This window comes from Choloepus didactylus, chromosome 10, assembly GCF_015220235.1.
Source record: "Choloepus didactylus isolate mChoDid1 chromosome 10, mChoDid1.pri, whole genome shotgun sequence".
Classification (NCBI taxonomy): Eukaryota; Metazoa; Chordata; class Mammalia; order Pilosa; family Megalonychidae; genus Choloepus; species Choloepus didactylus.
Window position 1 is genome coordinate 99,541,893 of NC_051316.1, and position 25,296 is coordinate 99,567,188.

The 25,296-nt window shown below is 39.4% G+C and overlaps 2 protein-coding genes across 2 annotated transcripts; one reads left to right on the plus strand and one right to left on the minus strand.

Annotated features, from left to right (window-relative positions):
* Positions 1–9,926: 9,926 nt before the first annotated feature.
* On the plus strand, positions 9,927–10,868 carry LOC119545294 (olfactory receptor 1N2-like). The gene has a single exon (XM_037850801.1). It carries the CDS (start codon positions 10,020–10,022, stop codon positions 10,866–10,868), a length of 849 nt encoding a protein of 282 aa, XP_037706729.1. The 5' UTR covers positions 9,927–10,019.
* A 13,098-nt stretch (positions 10,869–23,966) lies between these two features.
* LOC119545295 (olfactory receptor 1361-like) lies at positions 23,967–24,908 on the minus strand. The gene has a single exon (XM_037850802.1). It carries the CDS (start codon positions 24,906–24,908, stop codon positions 23,967–23,969), a length of 942 nt encoding a protein of 313 aa, XP_037706730.1.
* Between the last annotated feature and the right edge of the window lie 388 nt (positions 24,909–25,296).

Sequence of the window (25,296 nt, forward strand, 5' to 3'; positions counted from 1 at the left end):
TGCCATCTTGCCCCACCCCTACTTGTCCATTTTATACTTGGGTTATTTGTCTTTTTATTGCTGAGTTGTAAGTATTTATTTATCCTGGATGCTAGACCCTTATAAAATGTATGATTTCTAAATATTTTCTCCCATTCTGTGTGTTGTCTTCTCACATTCTTAATGGTGTCTTTTGATGCACAAAAGTTTTGAATTTGAGGGAATCCAATTTATCTATTTTTTCAATTGTTACATGTGCTTTTGGTGTTATATCTAAGAAACTGTCAAATCCAAGGTCAAGAAGATTTTCCCCTTTGCTTTCTTCTAAGAATATTATGGTTTTAGCACCAATGTTTAGGCCCTTGATCCCTTTTGAGTTAATTTCTGTATGTGGTGTGATTTAGGAGTCCATCATCATATATTTTGCATGTGGACAGCCAATTTTCCCAGCACTATTTGTTGATGAGACTATTCTTTCCCAATTGAAGAATCTTGGCACCCTTGTTGAAAATCAGTTGGCCATAATAGTATAGGTTTATTTCCGGGCTCTCAATTCTGTTCCATTGGTTTATTTGCCTATCTTTATGCCAGTAACACACTGTTTTGATTATTGAAGATTGGCAGTAAGTTTTGAAATTAGGAAGTAGGAGATCTCCAACTTCGTTCCTCTTTTTCAAGATTGTTTTAGATATATGACGCCTCTTGCAATTCCATATAAATTAGAGGATTAGCATTTCCATTTATGCAAAAAAGCTGCTGCAATTTTGACAGGGATTGCTCTGAATCTATAGATCAGATGCCAATCAATGTTTTGACCATCTTAATAATATTAAGTGTTCCAGTCCATGAGCATGGGATGTCTGCCATTTATTTTAGTGTTCTTTAATTTTTTTCAGTGAGGCTTTGTAGTTTTCAGTGTACAAATACTTCACCTCTTCAGTTAAATTTATTCCCAGGGATTTGATTATTTTAGATGTCATTGTAAAGGGAATTGTTTTCTTAATTCCATTTTGGATTGTTTATGCTGATGCATGGGAGACACAACTGATTTTTCTGTGTTAATCTTTTTTTAATTTTAATAATTCAATTTTATTGAGATATATTCACATACTATACAGTCATACAAAGCATACAATCAGTTGTTCACAGTACCACCATATTGTTTTGCATTCATCACCAAAATTAATTTTTGAGCATTTTCATTAGCACACACACAAAAGTAAAAAGAATAAAAATTAAAGTGAAAAAGAACAATTAAAGTAAAAAAGAACACTGGGTTCATCCCCCCCCCTCATTTTTCTTCTCATCCATCCATACACTGGACAAAGGGGAGTGTGAGCCACATGGCTTTCTGAATCCCATGTCACTCCTCAAAAGCTACATTTTATACAGTCGTCTTCAAGATTCAGGGGTTCTGGGTTGTAGTTTGATAGTTTCAGTTATTTACTACTAGGTATTCCAATTCCTTAGAACCTAAAAAGGGTTATCTATATTGTGCATAAGAGTGCCCACCAGAGTGACCTCTCAGCTCCTTTGGAATCTCTCAGCCACTGAAACTAGTTTCATTTCATTTCACATCCTCCTTTTGGTCAAGAAGATGTTCTCCATGCCATGATGCCAGGTCCAGATTCCTCCCCGGGAGTCATAATCCACATTGCTAGGGGTATTCACACCCCTGGGTGTCAGATCCCATGTAGGGGGGAGGGCAATGAATTCATCTGCCAAGTTGGCTTAGCTAGAGAGAGAAGGCCACATCTGAGCAACAAAGAGGCATTCAGGAGGAGACACTTAGGTACAATTATAAACAGGCCTAGCCTCTCTTTCACAGTAACAGTCTTCCCAAGAGCAAGTCTCACAACTGAGGGATCAGCCCATCAAACCACCAGTCCCCAATATCTGTGAGCACATAAGCAACTATTGAGGTGGGGAAGCCCAACACCCCCACATTCTCCCCCAGCAATGTTCACATTAGTGGTAGCATATAATATTTCTCTTTTTGAGCCTGGCTTATTTTGCTCAGCATTATGTCTTCAAGGTTGATCATGTTGCCATATGTTTCACCACATCATTCCTTCTTACTGCCGCATAGTATTCCATCGTGTGTATATACCACATTTTACTTATCCACTCATTTGTTGAATTACATTTGGGTTGTTTCCATTTCTTAACAATTGTGAATAATGCTGTTGTGAACATTGGCATGCAGATATCTGTTCACATCACTGCTTTCAGATCTTCCAGGTATATACTGAGAAGTGCAATTGCTGAATCGAAGGGTAACTCTATATCTGGTTTTCTAAGGAACTGCCAGACTGTCTTCCAGAGTGGCTGAACCATTATACAGTCTCACCAACAATGAATAAGAGTTCCAATTTCTCCATATCCTCTCCAGCATTTGTAGTTTCCTGTTTGTTTAATGGCAGCCATTCTAATCAGTGTGAGATGGTATCTCATTGTGGTCTTAATTTGCGTCTCTCTAATAGCTAGTGAAGCTGAACATTTTTTCATGTGTTTCTTGGCCATTTGTGTTTCCCCTTCAGAGAACTGTCTCTTCATGTCTTTTGCTCATTTTATAATTGGGCTGTCTGTACTACTGTCATTGAGTTATAGGATTTCTTTATGTATGCAAGCTATCAGTCTTTTGTCAGATATATGGTTTCCAAAATTTTTTTCCCATTGAGTTGGCTTCCTCTTTACCTTTTTGACAAATTCCTTTGAGGTACAGAAACTTCTAAGCATGAGGAGTTCCCACTTATCTATTTTTTCCTTTGTTGCTTGTGCTTTGGGTGTAAAGTCTAGGAAGTGACCTCCTAATACAAGGTCTTGAAGGTCTCCCTACATTATCTTCTAGGAGTTTTATGGTACTGTCTTTTATATTGAGATCTTTGATCCACTTTGAGTTAATTTTTGTGTAGAGTGTGACATAGGGACCCTCTTTCATTCTTTTGGATATGGATATCCAACTGTCCCAGCCCCATTTGTTGAAAAGACTCTTATGTCCCAGTTCAGTGGCTTTGGGGGCCTTATCAAAGATCAGTCAACCATAGATCTGGGGGCCTATCTCCGAATTCTCAATTCAATTCCATTGATTGAAATATCTATCTTTGTGCCAGTACCATGCTGTTTTGACTACTGTGGCTTTATAGTAAGCTTCAAAGTCAGGGAGTGTAAGTCCTCCCACTTCATTTTTCTTTTTTAGAGTGTTTTTAGCAATTTGAGGCATCTTCCCTGTCCAAATAAATTTGATAACTAGCTTTTCCAAGTCTGCAAAGTAGGTTGTTGGAATTTTGATTGGAATTGCATTGAATCTGTAGATGAGTTTGGGTAGAACTGACATCTTAATGACACTTAGCTTTCCTGTCCATGAACATGGAATATTTTTCCATCATTTAAGGTCCCCTTCTATTCCTTTCAGTAGAGTTATGTAGTTTTCTTTGTATAGGTATTTTACATCTTTGGTTATGTTTATTCCTAGGTACTTGATTTTTTTAGTTGCTATTGAAAATGGTATCTTTTTCTTGAGTGTCTCTTCACTTCTTTCATCTCTAGCATATAGAAACATTACTGACTTCTGTGCATTAATCTTGTATCCCGCTACTTTGTTAAATTTGTTTATTAGCTCCAATAGCTGTATCGTCAGTTTCTCAGGGTTTTCCAGATATATAATCATACCATCTGCAAATAAGAACAGTTGTACTTCTTCCTTTCCAATTTGGATGCCTTTTATTTCTTTGTCTTGCCAGATTGCCCTGGCTAGCACTTCCAGCACAATGTTCAATAACAGTGGTGACAGCGGGCATCCTTGTCTTGTTCCTGATCTTTGAGGGAAGGCTTTCAGTCTCTCACCATTGAGTACTATGCTGGCTGTGGGTTTTTCGTATATGCTCTTTATCATATTGAGGAAGTTTCCTTCAATTCCTACCTTTTGAAGTGTTTTTATCAAAAAGGGATGTTGGATTTTGTCGAATGCTTTTTCACCATCTATTGAGATGATCATTTGATTTTTCTCCTTTGATTTGTTAATGTGTCGTATTACATTTATTGATTTTCTTAGGTTAAACCATCCTTGCATGCCTGGAATGAACCCCACTTGGTCATTGTATATGCTTTTTTTAATGTGTCTTTGGATTCGATTTGCAAGTATTTTGTTGAGAATTTTTGCATCTATATTCATTAGGAAGATTGGCCTTTAGTTTTTGTTTTTTGTGGCATCTTTGCCTGGTTTTGGTATTAGATTGATGTTAGCTTAATAAAATTTGTTAGGTAGTGTTCCATTTTCTTCAGTATTTTGAAAGAGTTTAAGTAAGATTGGTGTCAGTTCTTTTTGGAAAATTTGATAGAATTACTCTGTGAAAGCTATCTGTCCCTGGGCATTTATTTGTGGGAAGATTTTTGATGACTGATTGGATCTCTTTTTCTTGTGATTCATTGGTTGAGGTGTTGTATTTCTTCTCTGGTCAGTGTATGCTGTTCATATGTTTCCAGGAAATTGTCCATTTCCTCCACATTATCTAGTTTGTTGGCATACAGTTGTTCATGGTGTCCTCATATTTTTTTTTAATTTCTCTGGGATCCACAGTAATGTCACCTTTGTCATTAATTATTTTGTTTATATGGGTCTTCTCTCCTTTTGATTTTGTCAGTCTAACTAGGGGCTTGTCAATCTTGTTGATCTTCTCAAAGAACCAACTCTTGGTGTTATTTATTTTCTATATTGTTTTTTTGTTCTCTATGTCATTTATTTCTGCTTAATCCTTGTTATTTCTTTTCTTCTAGTTTGTTTAGTATTAGTTTGCTGTTCTTTTTCTAGCTTCTTCAGTTTTTCTATTAGTTCTGTGATTTTAGCTCTTTCTTCCTTTTTGATGTATCCATTTAGAGCTATAAACTTCCCCCTCAGTACAGCTTTTGCTGCATCCCATAGGTTTCGATATGAAGTTTTCCCCAACAATTTCTTTGAATACTCTTCCTAGATCTTTATCCTTCTCTTCCCCTTCTGGAACATCAATGACTCTTATATTTGGATGTTTTATATTATCTATTATATCCCTGAGGTTCATTTCAATTTTTTCAGTTTTTTCCCCATTCTTTCCTTTGTTCTTTCATTTTCCATTATGTCATCCTCAAGGTCAGTGATTTGCTGTTCAGGTTCCTCTAGTCTTGTACTATGAGTATCCAGAATCTTTTTAATTTGGTCAACAGTTTCTTTTATTTCCATAAGATCATCTATTTTTTTTATTTACTCTTGCAATTTCTTCTTTATGCTCTTCTAGGGTCTTCTTCATGTCCTTTATATCCTGTTCCATGCTCTCCTTGTTTGTATTTCATTCTTTGATTAATTGCTCCAAGTACTGCATCTCCTCTGATCTTCTGATTTGGATGTTTGGGTTTGGGTTATCCATATCATCTGGTTATTTCATAGGCTTTAAAATTTTCTCTTGTTTTTGACCTCTTAGCATTTGCTTAACTTGATAGGGTCCTTTTAGGATATGTAGGCTAATTGAAAGACTAATCTCTAACTTGTCAGATCTACAGCCTGGTGGTGTACACTTTGTCTAACTAACCAGCACGTGATGTCCACAAGCCACCTATTCCCCTCAAGCTAATTCTCTCCAACTTTGTCTTTGTGGTAAGTCGTGGTCTGATGCTTGTGGGGATCCAGTTCGTGTACCAAGTTTGGGTGTGTTGTTGGTGCTGTTCACCCTGAATGTGGGGTGTGTGTCTGAGCAGTTAGGGAGGGAGGGAGGCTTTAACAGTCAAACCTCCCAGGTGTTCCTGGAGATTTAGCACTGTTGCAAGAATCTAAACCTTCAGTTCAGTCTCGCCACAGATTGTCTCTGCTGCTGACCCACAAGTCCTTGGTACTGATGTATGTTCCCTGTGATTTCCAAGTGGGTCCCTCTTTCAAGCCATGCCTTTCTGGGGCCTCTCCTCAGGGAAGGCTGTGCTATGCCACAATTGTGTGCCATCCCTCAAGGAAAGTTCTGGGCTGCCGGGTCATGTAGGGGCATTCCCAGGCTGTTGAAAGGATGGCTTTATGGGGCGTGTTAATTTTCCCCTTTTCACACAGCTCCACCTTCCTAGCTCCAGGAAAATTAGCTGTGGGTATGCAAAAGGCTATTGCCCACACCCAATATTGTGGCTTGTGCCTGTGTTGCTGGAAACACTTCCTGTCACACTAGATTATTTGGTGTGGCTCTAGACTGTGGCACTGGCACCTGGCAGGAGCATTCCCAGCCTGCTGGGAAGATGGCTGTGAGGGGAATGGTTATTTTCCCCTTTTGGCTCACCTCTGCCTTCCTCGCTCTGAGACAATTAGCAGCAGGTGCACAAGGCTATCATCCATGACAGATATTGAGGGGTATCCACAGCCTGTTCCTGCTGCGCTTCACTGTGCAGTTCTCGCTGCTGTATCTGCAGCCGCTTTTGTGTTTTTTAAGAAAGAACTAGTCCAACTCAAAATGCCAACCCACAGTTTCCCCACACCGCAGCGTGGCTGCTGGATATTCAGCAGGCTTACTCACTCATTTCAGAACATAGACTTCCATTTTCACCAAGTGCACGGTCCCTGTGGATTTAGCAGACCTTGTCCAGCTGGTGCATCATTGGAACTAGTGTTCTCGGTCACTTTCTGGCCTTTATCTACTATTTGTCACGGAGTTGTTTTTTTGCCCTGACATCTTCCAGAAGTCCTTCATGTTAATCTTGTATCCTGTAACTTTGTTGAATTTATTATTAGGTCTAATAATTTTCTTGTGGATTCTTTGGAATTTTATATATGTAGTATGAGGTCATCTGCAAATAGAGATAGTTTTACTTCTTCCTTTCCAATATGGATGCTTTTTCTTTTCTTGCATAACTTCTCTAGCTAGAACTTCTAGAAATTTTACTATGACTTTCAGGAGGCTGCATCTCAGCTTCCCAGCCTCCAGTGTGATTACCTAATACTCATAGAATATTTATGGAGGGAAAACTGGCTGTGTTGGGAGTCCTCAATATTCCAGTATGTCATGAGCATATCATTGAATGTGAAAATTCTTTCTAGTTTCTCTTTAACCTAGTAAAATCTTCTATGAGGGCCAAGCCAGATTGATCCCAATTCTGAGTCCAGTATCAGCAAATGGTCCCAGGGTCAAAAACAAAAACAATGAATCAGTAGTTTAACTTGCCAAAGCTCCTTCCTTTTTGGAATTTAAACTCATCCAGTTCCTTTTTCTGTCAAAACTTTCTGAGGTCTTTAAAAATAAGACTTTGACATATTTATCCATCCCTCTTCCCATCCATAAATCCATCTTATTTTGTACATGTTTTTATGCATTTCATAGTAAATTGTAGATACCAGTACACTTGCCCTAAATACTTCAGCATGGATATTATTCATTGGAATTTATACTTCTTTACAAATTTTTGTTAAAATTTTACATAAAATGAAATGCCCAAATGTGTACATTCACTGAATTTCAAGAAATACATATACCTGTGTAGCCTAAACTCTTATTCAGTATTCATTATTACCATCGCCTCATAGAGTTCCCTTTTGTCCCTTAGCAGTCAGGTCTCACCCATAACCCCCCAGAAACAAACAGGGCTCTGATGTTTTCAACAATATGTTAGTTTTGCCTGTTCTGAAGTCCTCTCAGGTTAGACTAAACCATGATAACCAAAGCTTCCCTGTTGAAGCTTGACTTGATTTGTAGTGGAGTGCAAAGAAGAAAAAACAAAAGGAAAAAAAACCTTTACTTAGAGGCAACAAGGAAAACAAGAGCTATCTTAGTGGCAAAAATTGGGGAAGACAACTTCACATTTAGTTTGAAGCTGAGATACTGGTTGGAGCCAGCCAACAGTCTCCAGATTAGCCAGAAATTTAACAGGGAGATCTGGGGAATGAGACAGCCATATTGAAACAAGATAAGCTCCCACATATCCCTGACAGTCAAGAAGACTGCATGTATGTGCAAATCTGCAGGCATGCTCAGAAGAGACCTGAGAGGGCCAAGCTATTTTCACACCTTTGCCTGAATTCAAGTCCTTGTGTATGTACACAGAGAGAAATGTAGGCCCACTAGTTGTAAAAGCTAGGGGAGACTTCAAATGTGTTCTCCAACTAATAGATCAACTGGTAAAGAGAGAAAGCCTTACTGGATCAGGGTAATCTCAGAGTGACCACTAATCTATGCTGGTGTAGAGATGATCCATAGGAACTCAGGCTTAGAAATAAAGATAAAAGTTTTAAAGAACATTATCAGAGATATTAATGGCTGCATACTGTGGGGTAGATACACTGTAAAATTTCTTCAACTTCATCCTCAAGGAGGGCTTTTGTGTAAAGCACTGAGCTTATGCCACTCATTTCTGTAGGAAGAGGAAGGCTGTGATACCCAAAGAAAAAAGCAGGGCAAGAAAAGTCTTGAATAAAATTTTCCCCCCAATATATCCTCTAACAGAGAAGCAATAGAGCTCTTTCTTGGCCAATCCTTTTGCTCCTTATATCCCATTTCATCTCATAACAGCCTTCCTTCTCCTATAGGTTTCTCAACTTTTAATAATATTGTGATTTTTCTGGAGTTCTTGTTACCTTCAGATTCTCAAGAGTTATTTTGGAGGGGGAGCCAGCAGTCTAAGCTACTTGCCATTTTAGCAATAACTTGAAACTGAAATGCTCAGAGAAGTCAAAACACCCACCCCAAAGAGGCAGGGTCAGGACGCTTAGAATCAAAGCCTGTTTTACCTGATATCCTGTTCTGATTTCCTTCTGCCACAGCTTCCAGCTTCCCTGGGAAATACCCCAGAGCAACCTATACTGCTAACATGGAGACACATGCATATCCATGGGGACAAAATTTGTCAAATGCAAAATCACTCCGCACTCATTCCTCACATAGTCCCTGGTAATTTCTGCACCTTGGGGGCCAAAGTATGCAGCTAGGACAATTACCTCATATTTATCTCTGATGAGCAGCCAGAGGAAACATACTCCAGAGGCCCAGAACCTAGAAATACTGCAGCCACAATTTCCAAAAAGGACATCTAACATCCATCACTGAAATATAGTTTGCTGCTTTGTAGCTGGCTCAGTGAAGCCTGCACCACTGGCTCCTCTCACCCTTCTATTTCATTACACACTGAGAAGAGCTATGGATGCTTGAAGGCTTGGTCCTCAGTGTAAAGTTCCCAGAGAGGAGAACTGTAATTACGGGTCTGGTTCCTTTGGTGGTGTATACTATTTGGGCCAGATAAACATAGTAAGTACGGAGAAAGGGGCAGCGTTATGTTTCCCTCTAGACCCCAGATGCCAGTCAGCATTCTTCCTTCCTTATCTCTCAGACCATCCTGAGATGAGCAGTGGGAACTACTCCCTTGCAGAATGAGTCACCTGTGTCTGCCTCCTGCAAAGGGAAAGGTTTATCTCAGAGGTGGATGTGATACAAGATATGTAAAAGCATGGGATTTGTCTTCAGTGTCCCAGTTTGTTATTACCTTCCTTGTGACCTTGTGCAAGTGATTAGTATCATTGAGCCTTGAAAACTCATCTGTGAAATGCTTGTAATAAGATTTATGAGTAATCAATTATATGCTGCTGTGTATGCTGCTTAGGGTTCAATAAATGGCAGCTCTTATTGCCTGTTAGGTGACTTGGGGACCTGAAAAGGAGGGAATGTGAGTCTTATTGGACATATAGTGAGAATGGAAACAACCTGGTACTCACCTGTCCAACCAGTACCCATCACCTTGCTTTTGTATCTTAATCTTTTGACTGGTTGCTCTCCCTTCCCTTCCCTTCCCGAGAAGGAAACAGATGGGCAGACCTTTTAGGAGGGTCCAGTGACCTGGAACTATGAACACAATTGAAAGGGATGGGGGTTGCTCTGGTAGAGAGGGCTGTAAGTACCACCCTTTCTACAATTTTTGTCATGTCTCTTTTATCTCTCTCCAGAAATAGTGGCATAGACAGAAGCAACCATTCCCGTGTCTCTGAATTCCTCCTCTTAGGTCTTTTTGAGAGGCCAAAGCAGCAGCCTGTCTTATTTGGCATCTTCCTGAGAATGTACCTGGTCACTGTCATGGGGAACCTGCTCATCATCCTGGCCATTGGATTGGACCCGCACCTCCACACCCCCATGTACTTCTTCTTAGCCAACCTCTCTTTTGCTGATATCTGCTTTTCTTCCACCACAGTCCCTAAGATGCTGGTGAACATCCATACCCATAGTCAGACCATCCTGTATGGGGGGTGTTTGGCCCAGATGCATTTTTTCATGATGTTTGGGGCTCTGGATGACTTTCTCTTGGGGGTGATGGCCTATGACCGCTATGTGGCCATCTGCAGGCCTCTTCACGACACCACACTCATGAGCCCCCTTGTGTTCATGCTCTTTCTTGCAGCATGCTGGGTTCTTACCAACCTTGCTGCCCTCTTGCACACCCTGCTGATGGCTAGGCTGTCCTTCTGTGCAGGCAACACCCTTCATCACTTCTTCTGTGATGTGCTCCCTCTGCTGCAGCTCTCCTGCTCAGACATCCACATGAACCAGGTAGCCCTGTTCATGGTGTGCTCCATGATACTTACTGCTCCCCTCTCACTGATCATCCTGTCATATGCACGCATTATCTCCACCATCCTCAGGGTTCCCTCTTCCTCGGGTAGGCAAAAGGCCTTCTCCACTTGTGGGTCCCATCTCACTGTTGTGTTCCTGTTTTATGGCACAGCCATTGGTGTCTATTTGTACTCCCCTTCTTCACAATCAAGCAGCAAGGACAGGATTGCATCTGTGTTTTACACAGTGGTGACCCCCATGTTGAACCCCTTCATTTACAGCCTCCAGAACAATGATATGAAGACTGCCCTAAGAAAGCTTTTTGGAACCAACATGATCTCCTTTCAGGGACTTTAATTCTACATCTGTATTTGGAGGTTACTCCCTTGAGGGTCCATGTGTTTATGAAGCAGTATCATCATCTCCTTTACCCTCATTTGCTTAGCTCTTAGAGAAAAAAATCATCTCAAAGTTAGTCCCATAAACTCCAAAATCCAACAGTGTATGTGGTTGGTATATTTCATAAAGGACCTTTATTGTCTATAAATGTGAATTTTTCTCTGATATTTAGAGGGTGATCTCAGCCTGATTGGGGCAAGATCAATCAAAACTTAATTTGTTTGCATTATTCTAATGAAAGTGTGAAAATTTTCAGGAAATATATTTCAACCAGCATTTATTAATCCCTCCTGTTTGCAGTCACTCTTCAGGCACAGGAAGTATCTATTCCCTGCCCTGTTGGAACTTACCTCTCTTTGTGGTTGTTAGTTGCATACTTAGGCAATTAATTGTAATACAGGTATGATTATGATGATTTTCATATAAAGCTTAATATTTCTTTCAGTTCATGTCCTTAATCCACTGAATGCATTATGCTATTTATTTTCCTAATTAGAACACTGTAATTATCACATGTTTTTTAGACAGGGAGACTGTCGCTAGTAAATGGGAGAAGTAGGATTTAAATTTGTTTCTTGTCTGTCTCTGGAGTCCAAATTTCACATGCTTTACTAACCTGATTTTCAGTGCTAATGTTGGCACCAAAAGACTCATGAAATTCAATACATATATGTACACTGATGACTGCATGTGCCAGGCACTGTGCTATGCACTATTGGTAAAATGTAAAAATGAGTACAATATTGTCCCTGTTTCTAGATGGTAGAGACAGACACAGACACACATTCAATTTAGTGTTAATAAACTCAGGTGGTGATAGTTTCCATAATAAGGGTTGATACACAGAGGGAAGAAAAATAACTCTGCCTGGAGGGGTCAATTGCAATTTTACCTGGGAGGTGACATTCCATTGAGACTTAAAGTGTGAGATCATTTGGACTGGTGAGGAAAGAGGAGCAGTGAGGGTTCCATAGGGACAGTCTGTTTGCAATTAAGGCCAGGCAGCTTTTTGCTTCAGCCTTGGAATTGTTTCTTAGTGGTTATCTCTCTGAATGTGGTCCCAGTTTAGTTGAATTCTCTTGCTCAATTCTGTACTTTTGACTCTCTCCCCCTTTTCCTTAGTGTCATTGCTTTTTGTCAATGTGGCTGCAGATTATTAGTATTGCCTGGAGCTCCAGAACTCTCCATAGATGATGCCCTAGTATCTTTAATAAAAACACAACAAAACAGGCTCTTCTAGGGCAACAAGCCTCGAGAATACTGTTGTGAGCTTTCCTTCCCATTGGCAAAAGGGCAGATGAAGTAAGGCATGGAAATAACTAGTCTGTAATTACTCTTTTAAGAGAAAAATCAGAAGGGAATAGAGAATGTTGACAACACCAATAATTCCCTGAACACTTATTTCCAGTTTAACTCCATTATAATTAGCTCAAATTTTTATTCCTTGTCTGCCATTTTCTCCACTTCCCCATAAAATTCCTTCCCAGGCCTGCTAGAGACTGTATATTGCTCCACCTCTTAACACTGTTTATTTCATTTTTATATGTCATTTTAAATAATAGAAACAATATTATAAGAGTGAAGCATCCACCGCTTCCCAAGGGTCTATTTATATTTTTATCTTTGACCACTTCTACTCCCATTCAAAAAAATGACTTAATTGGAAAGATTCATGCTCTGCCTGCTGGAATGATTTCTCTTCATCACTGGTCTTTTGAGTCATTCCTGGGTGGGCTTGTATGACAGAAGTCCACCCATTTTCTGCTCATCACAATGTATTATCTCAACATGCCAGGGGTGTGAGTTGAGTGAAAGGAAACTGTGAAACCCATGTAGAGGACTGACTGCTCCTGCTGCACTCTCTGGACCTATTTTGGCCTAATCCAAAATACAGCAGTTCCATCGTATGATTTCTTGCTGCACCCTGACTCAGATTTTGAAAATGGGTGAGGAACATTATATTTTATTACAACATCTAGCATCAGTCTTCCTCTTCTATTTTTTTTTTTTTCTGAGTTTTTGGTTATGTAAGTTAAATAAAACTCTTGTTAGCTTCCCATCTAGCTCAGCCAGCCCTAGAAACACCATGGTATATTAGCCGTTTCCAGAGGTTCCTAGGTCAGGAGCCCCTGGCTGCCATTCTGGCCTTGCTGCACATTTTGGCATTTTCTTTCACATTGCCTTTGATGATAAAGTGTTGCCTCTGACGTTCCAGAATAATTTTATCCCTGATGGTGCTAGGGGTCCATGCTCCATGTTAGTGTTTTCTATCAACTGTGGCTTAGGGAAGAGAATCTCTAGTGAATTATTTGTAAATACTGGTACCCTCCTCACTGGTGTATTCTTTATTGCTTTAGTGAAAAAAAAAAATCTGGTCCTTTCTTGGGAACATAAATTGCTGGTGGGTCGTCTGGTCTCATATAACAAATCCCTTCTAATGTGTCCACATCTCTGAGATTCCTGACTCTTCCTGAATACAGTGCTATGGTGTTCTAGCATCTGCATTTCATGTACTATGTGGCACCATCATTTCCCAGCACCAATCAGCAATCCCAGCAGTGTATTTGAACTTGTTCCAGGTGATCCTGTCTGCTCAGTCATATGAGAGTGTTCCCACATCAGTTTTCCTCTCTCCAGCCTTATTTTCCAGAACTTTCTGGTCTCTTATTCTGAAGATCTACCTCCATTTCTGTCCCTCCAGTTATTGCTGGTGTGTGTTAGGCAGATCCTGCTCCTCTTTTTGATGAGTAATTTGTATATATTTTCATAGCAGGGGCTGTTATTTCCTGTTGGAGCTATGCTGAAATATGTTCCAAGTTATTAGTTTAGACAAAATGAGGGGAGGTGGGCATTTTGAAAAAGGTAAGCATCATCTTGTGAGTCATTTGCCTCAGATGAGACCTTTATGAGTTATCAATTGCTGTATAACAGACTACCTCCAGACTTCATGTTTAGAAAAACAACAGTTTCCTTAGTTTACATTTCTGTGGGTCAGCAGTTTGGACTAGGCTTAGCTGGGAAGGTCTTTAGCTGTTTTCTGGTAGGCTCACTGATGTCTGTGTAGCCAGAGTTCCATCAGCTGGGTGGCTATATTGCTGAAGATTGATGGATTGTTGACTGAGGCAATATGGAAGAATCAGGGTTACATGCCTTTCATCATACAACAGACTGTCCTAGGCTTGTTACCCTGGTGGCAGTGATCACAGAGCAGAAAGAAGATAAACCCCAATGTACAAGCAGTTTTTAGATCCTTGCTTATGTCACATTATCACTCCTCATTAGCCAAAGCAAGATTTAAGGCCAATACATATTTAATGGATGAAGATTTAATCTCTTGATGGGAGGAGATACACAGTCACGTTATCATTTAGTTTGCTAGGCTGCGGAGAGTAGATATCATAAAATAGGTTGGCTTTTAATAGCGGAAATTTATTAGCTTACAAGCTTACAGTTTTGAGGCCATAAGAATGTCCAAATCAAGGCATCACCAAGATGATGCTTTCTTCCTTTAGTATGGCAACCAGCGATCCTTGAGTCTTCTGTCACATGGCAAGACCCGTGACAACGTCTGCTGGTGTCTGGTCTCTTCTGGGTTTCATTGCTTTCAGCTTCTTGCTTCCATGGCTTTCTCTCTCTCTCTGCCTTTAAATTTTATTCTCTTATAAAGAACTCCAGTAAGAGGATTAAGACTCACCCTGGGCAACACTTCAACTGAAGTAACCATATCAAAAGGTCCTACTTACAATGGGTCCACACCCACAGGAATGGATTGGCTTGAAGAACATGATTTTCTGAGATTCATACAGTTCCAAACTACCACACATTACAAGGACATGAAATCAGAGATGGGAAAAAGTTGTGGCAAATTTTTATGTCTACCACAAAAACTTTTCATGGTGATCAGTTAATGTCATTGCTCTTCTCTGTCAAGAAGAAGGGGACTGATTCTGACCACCTGTAAGATTTAAAGGATTATGGGAATTCCAGGGACTCCATCCAAATGTCCCAATAACAGATTTCACATTTCCACCCTTTCCCTATCAGAGCCTGGAATGCAGAATAGAAAATCTTCTATGACTATGCTGTTAAAACTCTTATGATCAAATCATGGGCCTGATTTTCAGCACAAACTGCTTTCTCGCAGCAGATGAAGGTTCCTTTAAATGCTGATATGCAGCCCTTCTGGATTTCAGAGTATACCTTTAACAGATAGCTGGCTGAGCTGAATCTGTCATTATTATTCTTCAATATGTCTAGCAAAGGGAAGAAAAGAAAATCAAATCCACAAACCTTGAAATTAGCATTGTCCCTTATTTTTTAAGTGCCAGAGCTAGTGCATAAGTCAGTGATTCCTCTTCTATCTCCACCTCTTTCCAGTCTACCACAGTGGAGAGTCATGGTAATAGTGATGCTGCCCATACCAGGTGTTAATATTGCCACATTTTTACCATTGTGACTCTTGCCATCTGAACAGCAAGTGACCTGATTTGAGAATCCTATTGTGAAGATCTATGTTTAGGGCCAATTTTGTTACCAGTATCTTAGTCTGGGTTTCTTCAAAGCAGACACTGAGATAAAGACTTGGGTACAGATAGTTTATTTCAGAGATAGTACCAGGAAACACAAATGAAGGTGTTCCAGTTTGCCAATGCTGCTGGAATGCAAAACACCAGAAATGGATAGGCTTTTATAAAGGGGTTTATTTGGTTACAAGTTACAGTCTTAAGGCCATAAAGTGTTCAAGGTAAGTCATCAACAATCAGATACCTTCACTGGAGGATGGCCAGTGGTGTCTGGGAAACCTCTGTTAGCTGGGAAGGCACATGGCTGGAGTCTGCTCCAAAGTTCTGGTTTCAAAATGGCTTTCTGCCAGGATGTTCCTCTCTAGGCTGCAGTTCCTTAAAAATGTCACTCTTAGTTGCTCTTAGGGTGTTTGTCCTCTCTTAGCTTCTCTGGAGCAAGAGTCCACTTTCAACAGCCATTTTCAAACTGTCTCTCATCTGCAGTTACTCTCTCAGCTTCTGTGCATTCTTCAAAGTTTTCCTCTTGGTGGTAGCAAGCTCACTGCTTCTTTCTGAGCTTTTATAGGGCTCCAGTGAACTAATCAAGGCCCATACTGAATGGGTGGGACCATGCCTCCATGGAAATGATCTAATCAGAGTTATCACTACAGTTGGGTGGGGCTCATCTCCATGGAAACAACCTAATCCAGATGTTCCAACTTAATTAACACTAATATGTTCTGCCCCCACAAGATTGCATCAAAGAACATGGCTTTTTCTGGGGGACATAATATATACAAGCTGGTACAGAACGGGTAGGGAAAATGAGATAGGGAAGGAAGAAAAGTCAATGAAGGATGCAATAATATGTGAGTTATGCTGAGAACAGCTGTTCTGGTTTGCAAATGCTGCAGTTATACAAAATACCAGAAATGCATTGGCTTTTATAAAGGGGATTTATTGAGTTACAAATTTAGAGTTCTGAGGCCATAAAAGTGTCCAAACTAAGGCATCAACAAGATGATACCTCCACTGAAGAATGGCCGATGGTGTTGGAACACTTCTGTCAACTGGGAAGGCATATGGATGGCATCTGCTGTTCCTTTGTTTCCAGGTTACATTTCAAAATGGCTTTCTTCAAAATGTCTCTGGGTCTCTCTTAGCTTTTTCAGCTCCTGTGCATCTAAGCATTGGGGTTCTCTCTTAGTTTTTCCAGAGCAAACTCTGTGCTAGCATCTCCAAGCATCTCCAAGTATCAGTATCAGTGTCAGCTATTGGTTTCTCTCCAAAATGTCCCTCTCAGCAGCTCTAAGCTCCTTCTGTTTGTGAGCTCTTTTATGGGACTCCAGTAATTAATTCAAAACCCACCCTGAATGGGCAGGGTCCGTATCTCCATGGAAATAATTTAATCAAATGTTTCAGCCACAGTTGATTGAGTCACATCTCCATGGAAACAGTCAATCAAAAGATTCCAACCTAATCAATACTAAAACATATGCCCCCACAAGATTGCATTAAAGAATATGGCTTTTGGGGGGACATAATATATCCAAACTGGCACATTCCAACCCCTGGACTCGAAAAAGACATATTCTTTTGAAATGCAAAATACATTCATCCCATGACAATATCACAAAAGTTTAAATACTTTCAGTAATAATAGGTAAGTGCAAGATCCCATCAAAATCAGTCACAGGTGTGGTCTTCTCCTAAAGTAAAATTCCCTTCTGGCTGTGGACCTGTGAAACCTAGAACAAGTTGTTTGCTTCCAATGGGGGGGACAGTCATAGGATACACATTCCCATTGCCATAAGGAGAAACTGAAAGCAAAATAGGGTTCACAGGACCAAAACAGTTCCTAAAACCCTCAGGGCATACTGCATTAGATTTCAAAGTCTGACTCATTTATCGAATGACATTTATCCTTGGGGCTAGAGAGAGCAGGAGTCCAACACTTTCCAAGGGCCTTTGCAGCAGCTGTTTTCTCTCCAAACACTGGGGTGAGTGTTCCAACATATCCATGCATTGGGAAAACCACTTTCTTCTCAACCCCACCCTCCTCAAACATCGGGGCACCAACTGGACTCTGCCTCTCTGGGGCAAAGGCTCTCCCCTCTGCAAACAGTGGGGTGGTGGCCAGGCTCTCCCTAATCCCTAGGGAATGTGCTTCACCCTCTCTGAAGCCTGAGGTGGCAGCACTCTTCCTGAGCATTGAAGTGGAACACCCACCTTATGCCTCTGGGGCAAACTCACCCTTTCCACATGCGTGTGTTGCTCTGCTCTCCTTGCTGGAGATTTCTTGACTCAGACCTCAATTTCCATGGTTGTGCCTTGAAGAAATTTTTCCTTCAATTTTTTCCTTCTCCATCCACTCCACTCCAGACTAGCAGTGGTTCTGTCTATACAGATCTCACAAAAAATTTGTTGGCTTGGAGTGAAGCATATAGGGGTCGAAACCATCAGACAATAGGGCTTTCCACAAATCCTTTCTGAATAACTCCATCTCCAATCCTGGCTTGTACTGGAATGGCTGTCAGTTTCCATGTTTGGTTAAATCCCCATGTGGGGCTGTAGCCAATGGGGTTTCACTTTCTGGAAGCCCAGACTTTCCCAGACCATCAATTTCTGGTTTCTTTGAACCCAAGAGTTCACTTTTCAGCTTTTCTCTTTCTTCTCACATTTTATTACAAGCTGCAAGGGAAAACCAGCTACATCTTCCACATATAGTTTGGATATCTTTCCAGCTCAGTATGCCAGCTCATTGCTTTCAAAGTATGCCTTCCATCTGACACCAGGATTCACTTTTGGCAAATTCTCTGACACTTTAAAGCAAGGATCACCTTTCTTCCAGATTGCAAAGACACATTCAACGTTTCTGCTCAAGGCCTCATCAGAAGTATCTTTAGAGTCCATATATCCACCAACAGTCTCTTCAAAGCCATTCAGGCCTTTTCTATCAAGAGCCTCATAATTCTTCAAGAATTTCCCCCTTGTCCATTAAAAAGCCATTCCAACACATTCGGTATTTGCTAACACAGCAGCATCCCACTTCTCTGGTACCCAGATCTGTTCTAGTTTGCTAATGTTGCCATTATGCAAAATATCAGAATTGGATTGGCTTTTATAAAAGGGATTTATTAAGTTACAAATTAATAAATTTCAGAGGCCATAAAAGTGTCCAAACTAAGACATCAACAATATACCATCATTGAGGAATGGCTGATGGCATCTGGAACACTTCTGTCAGCTGGGAAGCCATGTGGATGGTGTCTACTGTTCCTTAGCTCCCAGGTTACATTTCAAAATGGCTTTCTCCAAAATGTCTCTGGGTCTCTCAGCTTCTTCAGCTCCTGTGTGTCTAAGTATTGGGGTCCTCTCTTAGCTTCTCCAGAGCAAACTCTGAGCAAGCATCTCCAAACATCTCCAAGCATCTCCAAGTGTCAACATCAGTGTCAGATTTTGGTTTCTCCAAAATGTCTCTCTCAGCTGCTCTGAGCTCCTTCTGTTTGTGAGCTATTTTATAGGATTCCAGTGATTAAATCAAGACCAACCTTGCATGTGTGTGGTCCATATCTCCATGGAAATAATTTAATCAAACGTTTCAGCCACAGTTGATTGAGTCACATCTCCATGGAAACACTGAATCAATAGGTTTCAACCTAATCAACACTAATACATCTACCCCCACAAGACTGCTTCAGAGAACATGGCATTTTCTGGGGGATATAATATATACAGAGTGGTACAGATGTCCATATGGTGGAGGGAGAGATTGAGTTATAGATTGCCAGGAAGCCATTGCCAGAATGCTACAGGGTTTGGAGAAACCACAATCTTGCCAAAACTTCCAAAGCTGTAAAACCATAAATTCTTATTTAAGCCAACTAGTCAGTGATATTTGTTACAGCAGCCATGGCAAACTAAGACAGTTTTTGATACAAGAAAGTGGGCACTATTGTGACTAACATCTAAAAACTGCAGAATGTGTTTTGTAATTGGAAATGGGTAGAGAATTTTGAAGCACTTGATAGCAAAAGCCTAGATTACCTTGAACGATGACATATGGTAGAAATATGGATGTTGAAGGCAGTTATGATGAAGCCTTAGAAGGAAAGAATGGTTATGTTACTGAAAACTGGAGTAAGGATGACCCTTGTTATAAAGTGGCAGAGAATATGGTGGAATTGGTTTCTGATATTGGATAGAAGACAAAAATTGTAGGCATTAACTTGGATATTTAACAGATTAGAGTTCCAAGAAAAGTGTGGAAGGTGCAGCCAGGTTTCTCCTTGCAGCTTATAAAAAAATGCAAGGGGAAAGAGAAAATTTGAGGATTTACCCATTAAGGAAAAAAGAACCAACAATTGGTGATTTGGAAAATTCTCAACCACTCCAGATAGTGTGCTCTTGAGACTAGGACCAGAAGTGTCCTTAACAGGGTGATCCCTGAGACTCTGGAGGTTAGTCCCAGAAAAGAGTGCTCCTTGTGAGGCTATGGCTGAATAAACTTTTGCTAAACAGATTAGGTTTATGACCCAGAAATCCATTCAGCCATCTCAGAGTAAGTCAGGAATGGAAATGAAATTATCCAGTAGGGATGTGTGGAAGATCCTTTTGTCTGATGGCCCAAACCCACTTGAATTTGCATATGAGACTGTCAAGGTTTTTGAGGATTTTGTATCAGGAGAAACACAGCTAGCTTGGACTGAAAAGGAAAAAGATGGGATGGATTAAAGGAAGAATGTCTTTGAGGCCAGAACCATGGAAGCAAAGGTCTGGACTTGAAATCTAGTGGAATTTGCTTGCTGGGTTTCAGATTTGCTTGAGAATCATGGCACCTTCTTTTTCCTTCCAATTTCTCCTTTTTGTAATGGGAATGGCTATTCCATGTTTGTCCCACCATTGTATTTTGGAAGCAGATGACTTGTTTTCTAGGTTTCATAGGTCCACAGATGGAGCAGAATTTTGCCACAGAATCAAGAATACCCATAAATGATTTAGATGGGATTTTAAACTAGTTGTTACTTAAATGACTTACTGAAGTTGTTTGGGGTATTGGGGTGGGGTGAATGTATTTTGTATGTGGAAACAACATGTCTTTGGGGCTCCAGAGGGTGGTCACTTATGGGGTTAATCATGTCCCCCAGAAAGGTTTAAGTCCTAAACCCTTGGTCATGTGTATGTGAACCAATTTTCAAATAGGATCTTTAAAGGTGATATTAAAATGAGGCCAAACTAAATCACCACTGGCTTTAATCCAATATGACCAGGGTAATTATAAGCAAATGAAATTGGACACTGTGGCAGTAGGAGGCAGAAGGCCATGTGACAGAGGTAGAGATTGAGTTACAGACTCCCAGCAAGCTATTACCAGGATCGTACAGATTTTGGAAACAGCATGATCCTGCTGACCCTTTGATTTTGGATTTCTGTCCCCCCAAACTGTAAGACAATAAAATCCTGTTGTTTAAGCCAAGTCTGTACTTTGCTATACCATTCCTGGCAAACTACAAAACCATCCAATTATTTTTTATAATTCATTTATTGAGATATAATTCACCTATCATACAGAATACTATTAAATTATACAATTCATTGTTTTTCATGTTTTCACAGAGTTGGGCGACCATTACCTCCATCAATTTTAGAACATTTTCATCACCCAAAAAGAAACCCTGTACTTTTTAGCTCTGAATCACCAACCCTCCATCCACCCAGCACTAGGCAATAATTAATCCACTTTCTGCCCCTATGTATTTGCCTATCCTGAACATTTCATTTAAATGGAATCATAAAATATGTAGTCTGTTTTAACTGGATCCCCACTGCTTCATGTTATCTTGAAGAGATCTATTGTTGTTTGAGGCAGACTCTTCCCAGGCTTAGGACCTTGCCTCTTTAGCACCACAAAGTTATGGAAAATTTTAATATGACTTCTAAGAGTCTTCATTCTAACTTCTCAGACCCTCATGTGATACCCTAAAATGTAGCAAATATCTGCTGGTATTATGATTTGGGACTGCATTGAATCTATAGATAGATTCAGGGAGAAAATTGGTATCATAGCAATATTGGGCTCCCAATCCCTGAACGTGGTATACCTACATATCGATTTAGTTCTTTATTTTATCCCAGCAATGTTTTGTAGTTTTCCATTTAAATGTTTTGCACATATGCTTTTTATTCATTCCTAAATGTTTTATTTTTCTTCTTTTCTGAGAATATTGTATATAGCAATTGTAATGCTTTGATTTTTGTATATTAACCTTAATTCATGAGACCTTGCTATATTCATTTGTTTACTACTTTTTTGGAAAGTTTCTTAGAATATATGCATAAACAGTAGTGTGTTCTGCAAATATATACAGTTTTACTTTAATCTTTATGATCTTTATATTTTTATTTTTATTTATTTTTCTTGCCTTATAGCAGTGGTTAAGACCTTCAGTTTTATATTGAATAGATGTAGCAAGAGTGGTCATCTTTGCGTTGTCCATAATTTTAGGTAGAAAGCATTTAATACTTCACTCTTAAGTTCAATGTTAAATGTATGTTTATTATAGATGTCCCTTATCTGATTGAGAAAGTTCCCTTCTCTGTCTAGCTTTCTGAGAGCTGCTTTTTCCTCCTTGAATGGATGCTTAGTTTTGTCAAAGGCTTATTCTGAATCTGTTTGGCATTCATATGGCCGGATTTTTCTTCTGTTTAATATGGTAAATTTGAATAATTGATTTTCAGATTTTAAAATCAATTAATTCCTTGGATAAATCCTGTTTTTTTGTCATGATAAATTGTCCTTTGTTATTGTTGGATTCAATTTATTAATAACTTGTGAAGGAATTGTGTACTGATGTTAATAAGGGATGTTGGTCTATTATTTCAGCATGTTCATTCTAATTTTGGTATTAAATGCTGGCCTCATAAAATAACTTGTGTACTATTTCTACAGCTTCCCTTTGCTGAATAAGTTTTTATAAGATTGGTGGTGTTTCTTCCTTTGATGTTTGATAGGATCCACCAGAAAAGCCTCGTGAGCCTGGGGATTGCTTTGTTAGAAGGTTTAAATTATCAATTCAGTTTCTTTAATTGACATGGGGGGATTCACATTTTCTGTTTCAATCTGTGTCAGTTTTGAATAGTTGTATATTTAGGGAATTTGTTGATTTTCATCTAATTTGTCATTGTCCACATAAATTTTTTCATACTCTCTCATACTCAGTCATAATCTTCCTTTCCTTTCTGATATTGGTAATTTGTGTTTTCTTTCACTTTTCTTAATTACTCTACTTAATGGTGTGTCAATTTTGTTGATCTCAGAGAACCAACTTTGTTTCTGTTTATTATCTCTGTTTCTTACACCTATTGTATTTCATGCTTTCTGCTTTTATCTTTATCATTTTCTTCTGTATATATTTCTTTGGGTATATATTGTCCTTCCTTTTCTGGCTTCCAAAGGTAAAATCATAGGTCATTTATTTTATGACTTTTCCTCCTCCTTTCATGTAAGGATTTAGACTGATAAATTTTGCTTTAAACCTTGCACTAGCTCAAACTCATCAATTTTGGTATGTTATCTTTTTAAAATCTTTCATATTGAAATAACTGTCTGATTTCTCTTGTGATTTATTCTTTCACCTATATATATTTTTAAAGTGTTTTGCTTAATTTCTGAATATCTATGGTTTTTCCAGATATCTTATTGTTGACTTATTTTTTAAACTTTTGTTTTAAATTTTTCATAATTAAAATTTTTACTGTGGAATAATTTCATATGTAAAGGATATTGCCAAAATAGTAAAAAAAAAAAACCATTCTCCTATACCCTATAATCAGTTTCCCTAAATAACCACAATATAATTATCAAAATCAGGGAATTAATATTGATAAAATTCTATTAAATTTCACAGATCTCATTCAAATTTTGTCAGTTGTGTGAGTAATGATCTTTATCAGGTCCAAATTCTAATCTAGGATCACATATTGCATTTCACTGTCAAAGTTTCATTTACTTTGGTACAGTTTTTCAATCTGTCTTTTGTACTCTTGACTCTTGAAGAATAGTGGATAATTATTTTGTAGACTGTCCCTCAGTTTGGAATTATCTAATGTTTCCTCATGATTGAACTTAGGTATACCATTTTGACATATCACAAAAGTGGAATTGTATCCTTCTCATTATATCATATCAGGGAGTAAATAGTTTTGGTATGTTTTATAACAGGTGATGTTTACTTGGATCTCTTTATTATAGTGGTCTCTGCCAGGTTTCTCTACTCTAAAGTTTCTATTTTCCCTTTATAATAAATAAGTATCATATGGGAAGAGCTTTGAGAATTCATAAATATCCTGTTTCTCTTACTACTTTTGTCCACAAATTTTAGCATCCATTGATGATTGTTGCCTAGAATAATTAATACAATGATATTTGTCAAATGGTGATTTTCTGATTCTATTAGTCTTTTTATACTTATTAACTGGAATTTTACTATAAGAGACAGCCTTCCCTTCTCCTCCATTTATTCTCCTCTGAATTCCTGAAATGATGTCTCTGGCCTCATGGAGATGGCAATGCCCTCCTGCTAAGGAGTCTCTCCAAGGCACGCTTCATGTCTTTGTTTCTCAGGCTGTAGATGAATGGATTCATCATGGGGGTCACCACAGCATACATCACTGCTGCAATCCTGTCTTTGCCAGCTGAATCAACCATGGAGGGAAGGAAGTACACTCCAATAGCAGAAACATAAAACAAGCAAACTGCTGAGAGGTGGGAGCCACATGTGGAGAAGGCCTTCCACTTCCCACTTGCTGATGGTACCCTCACAATGGTAGCCACAATGCGGATGTAAGAAATGATGATTAGCAGGGGGATAAAGATAGTTAAAGCCCCTCCCCAGTATATCAGCACACATTGGTTGGCATAAGAATTGGAAGAAGACAGTTTTAACAGGGGGAGAAGTTCACAAAAGAAGTGGGGGATGATGCTGTCAGTGCAGAAGGATAATTGAGCCAGGAGAATGGTGTGGGTTAGAGAGTATGAATGAGTAAGGACTAGGGACATGACCACCAGCAGGATGCAGCATCTGAAACTCATGACCAAGGTGTAGTGAAGGGGGTGGCAGATAGCCACAAGCCGGTCATATGCCATCACTGCCAGGAGGAAAACATCTAGACCAATGAACCATAGGAAGAAGTAGATCTGGGACAGGCATCCAGCATAGGAGATGGTGTGCCTGTGAGACTGGATGTTCACCAGCATCTTAGGAATCGTGGTTGTTGATAAACACACATCAGTGAAGGCGAAGTTGGCCAGGAAGAAATACATGGGAGTGTGAAGGCGCAGATCCAAGCCAATGGCAAGAATGATAAGAATGTTCCCCACCACAGTGACCAGGTATATGCCTAGGAAGATGACAAAAAGAAGAGACTGCTGTTCCTGCTGCTCAGAGAGGCCAAGGAGGAGGAATTCAGAGATACTGGTGTGGTTTCCTGGTTTCATGTCACTGGCGTAACTAAGGAATAAAATGGAGGATGACACTTCAAAAACTTTTCTTGCCCTTATATCATCTCAGTGGAAACAAAGGCATAAAAAAAGGTGTCACCAGAATATTAATTAATATTAATTAATCAGAATATGCATTATCTCATTGAAACTTCAAAGAATCTTATGATGTAATTATTGCTGTATCCATTTTATTGATGAAGGAACTTAGTCTCCTAGAAAGAAGCAGAGATGAAGGTAAATTTTGGCAATTCTGAGAGTAGAGTATGTGATCTTAACCTCTCCACTCTTCTGTCTCTGATAAGTCACCTAGAACTAATACATTTATTCACTCTGCAAACATTTGTCAAGTAGTTACATGTCAGCCTCTGCTCTAGACACCAAG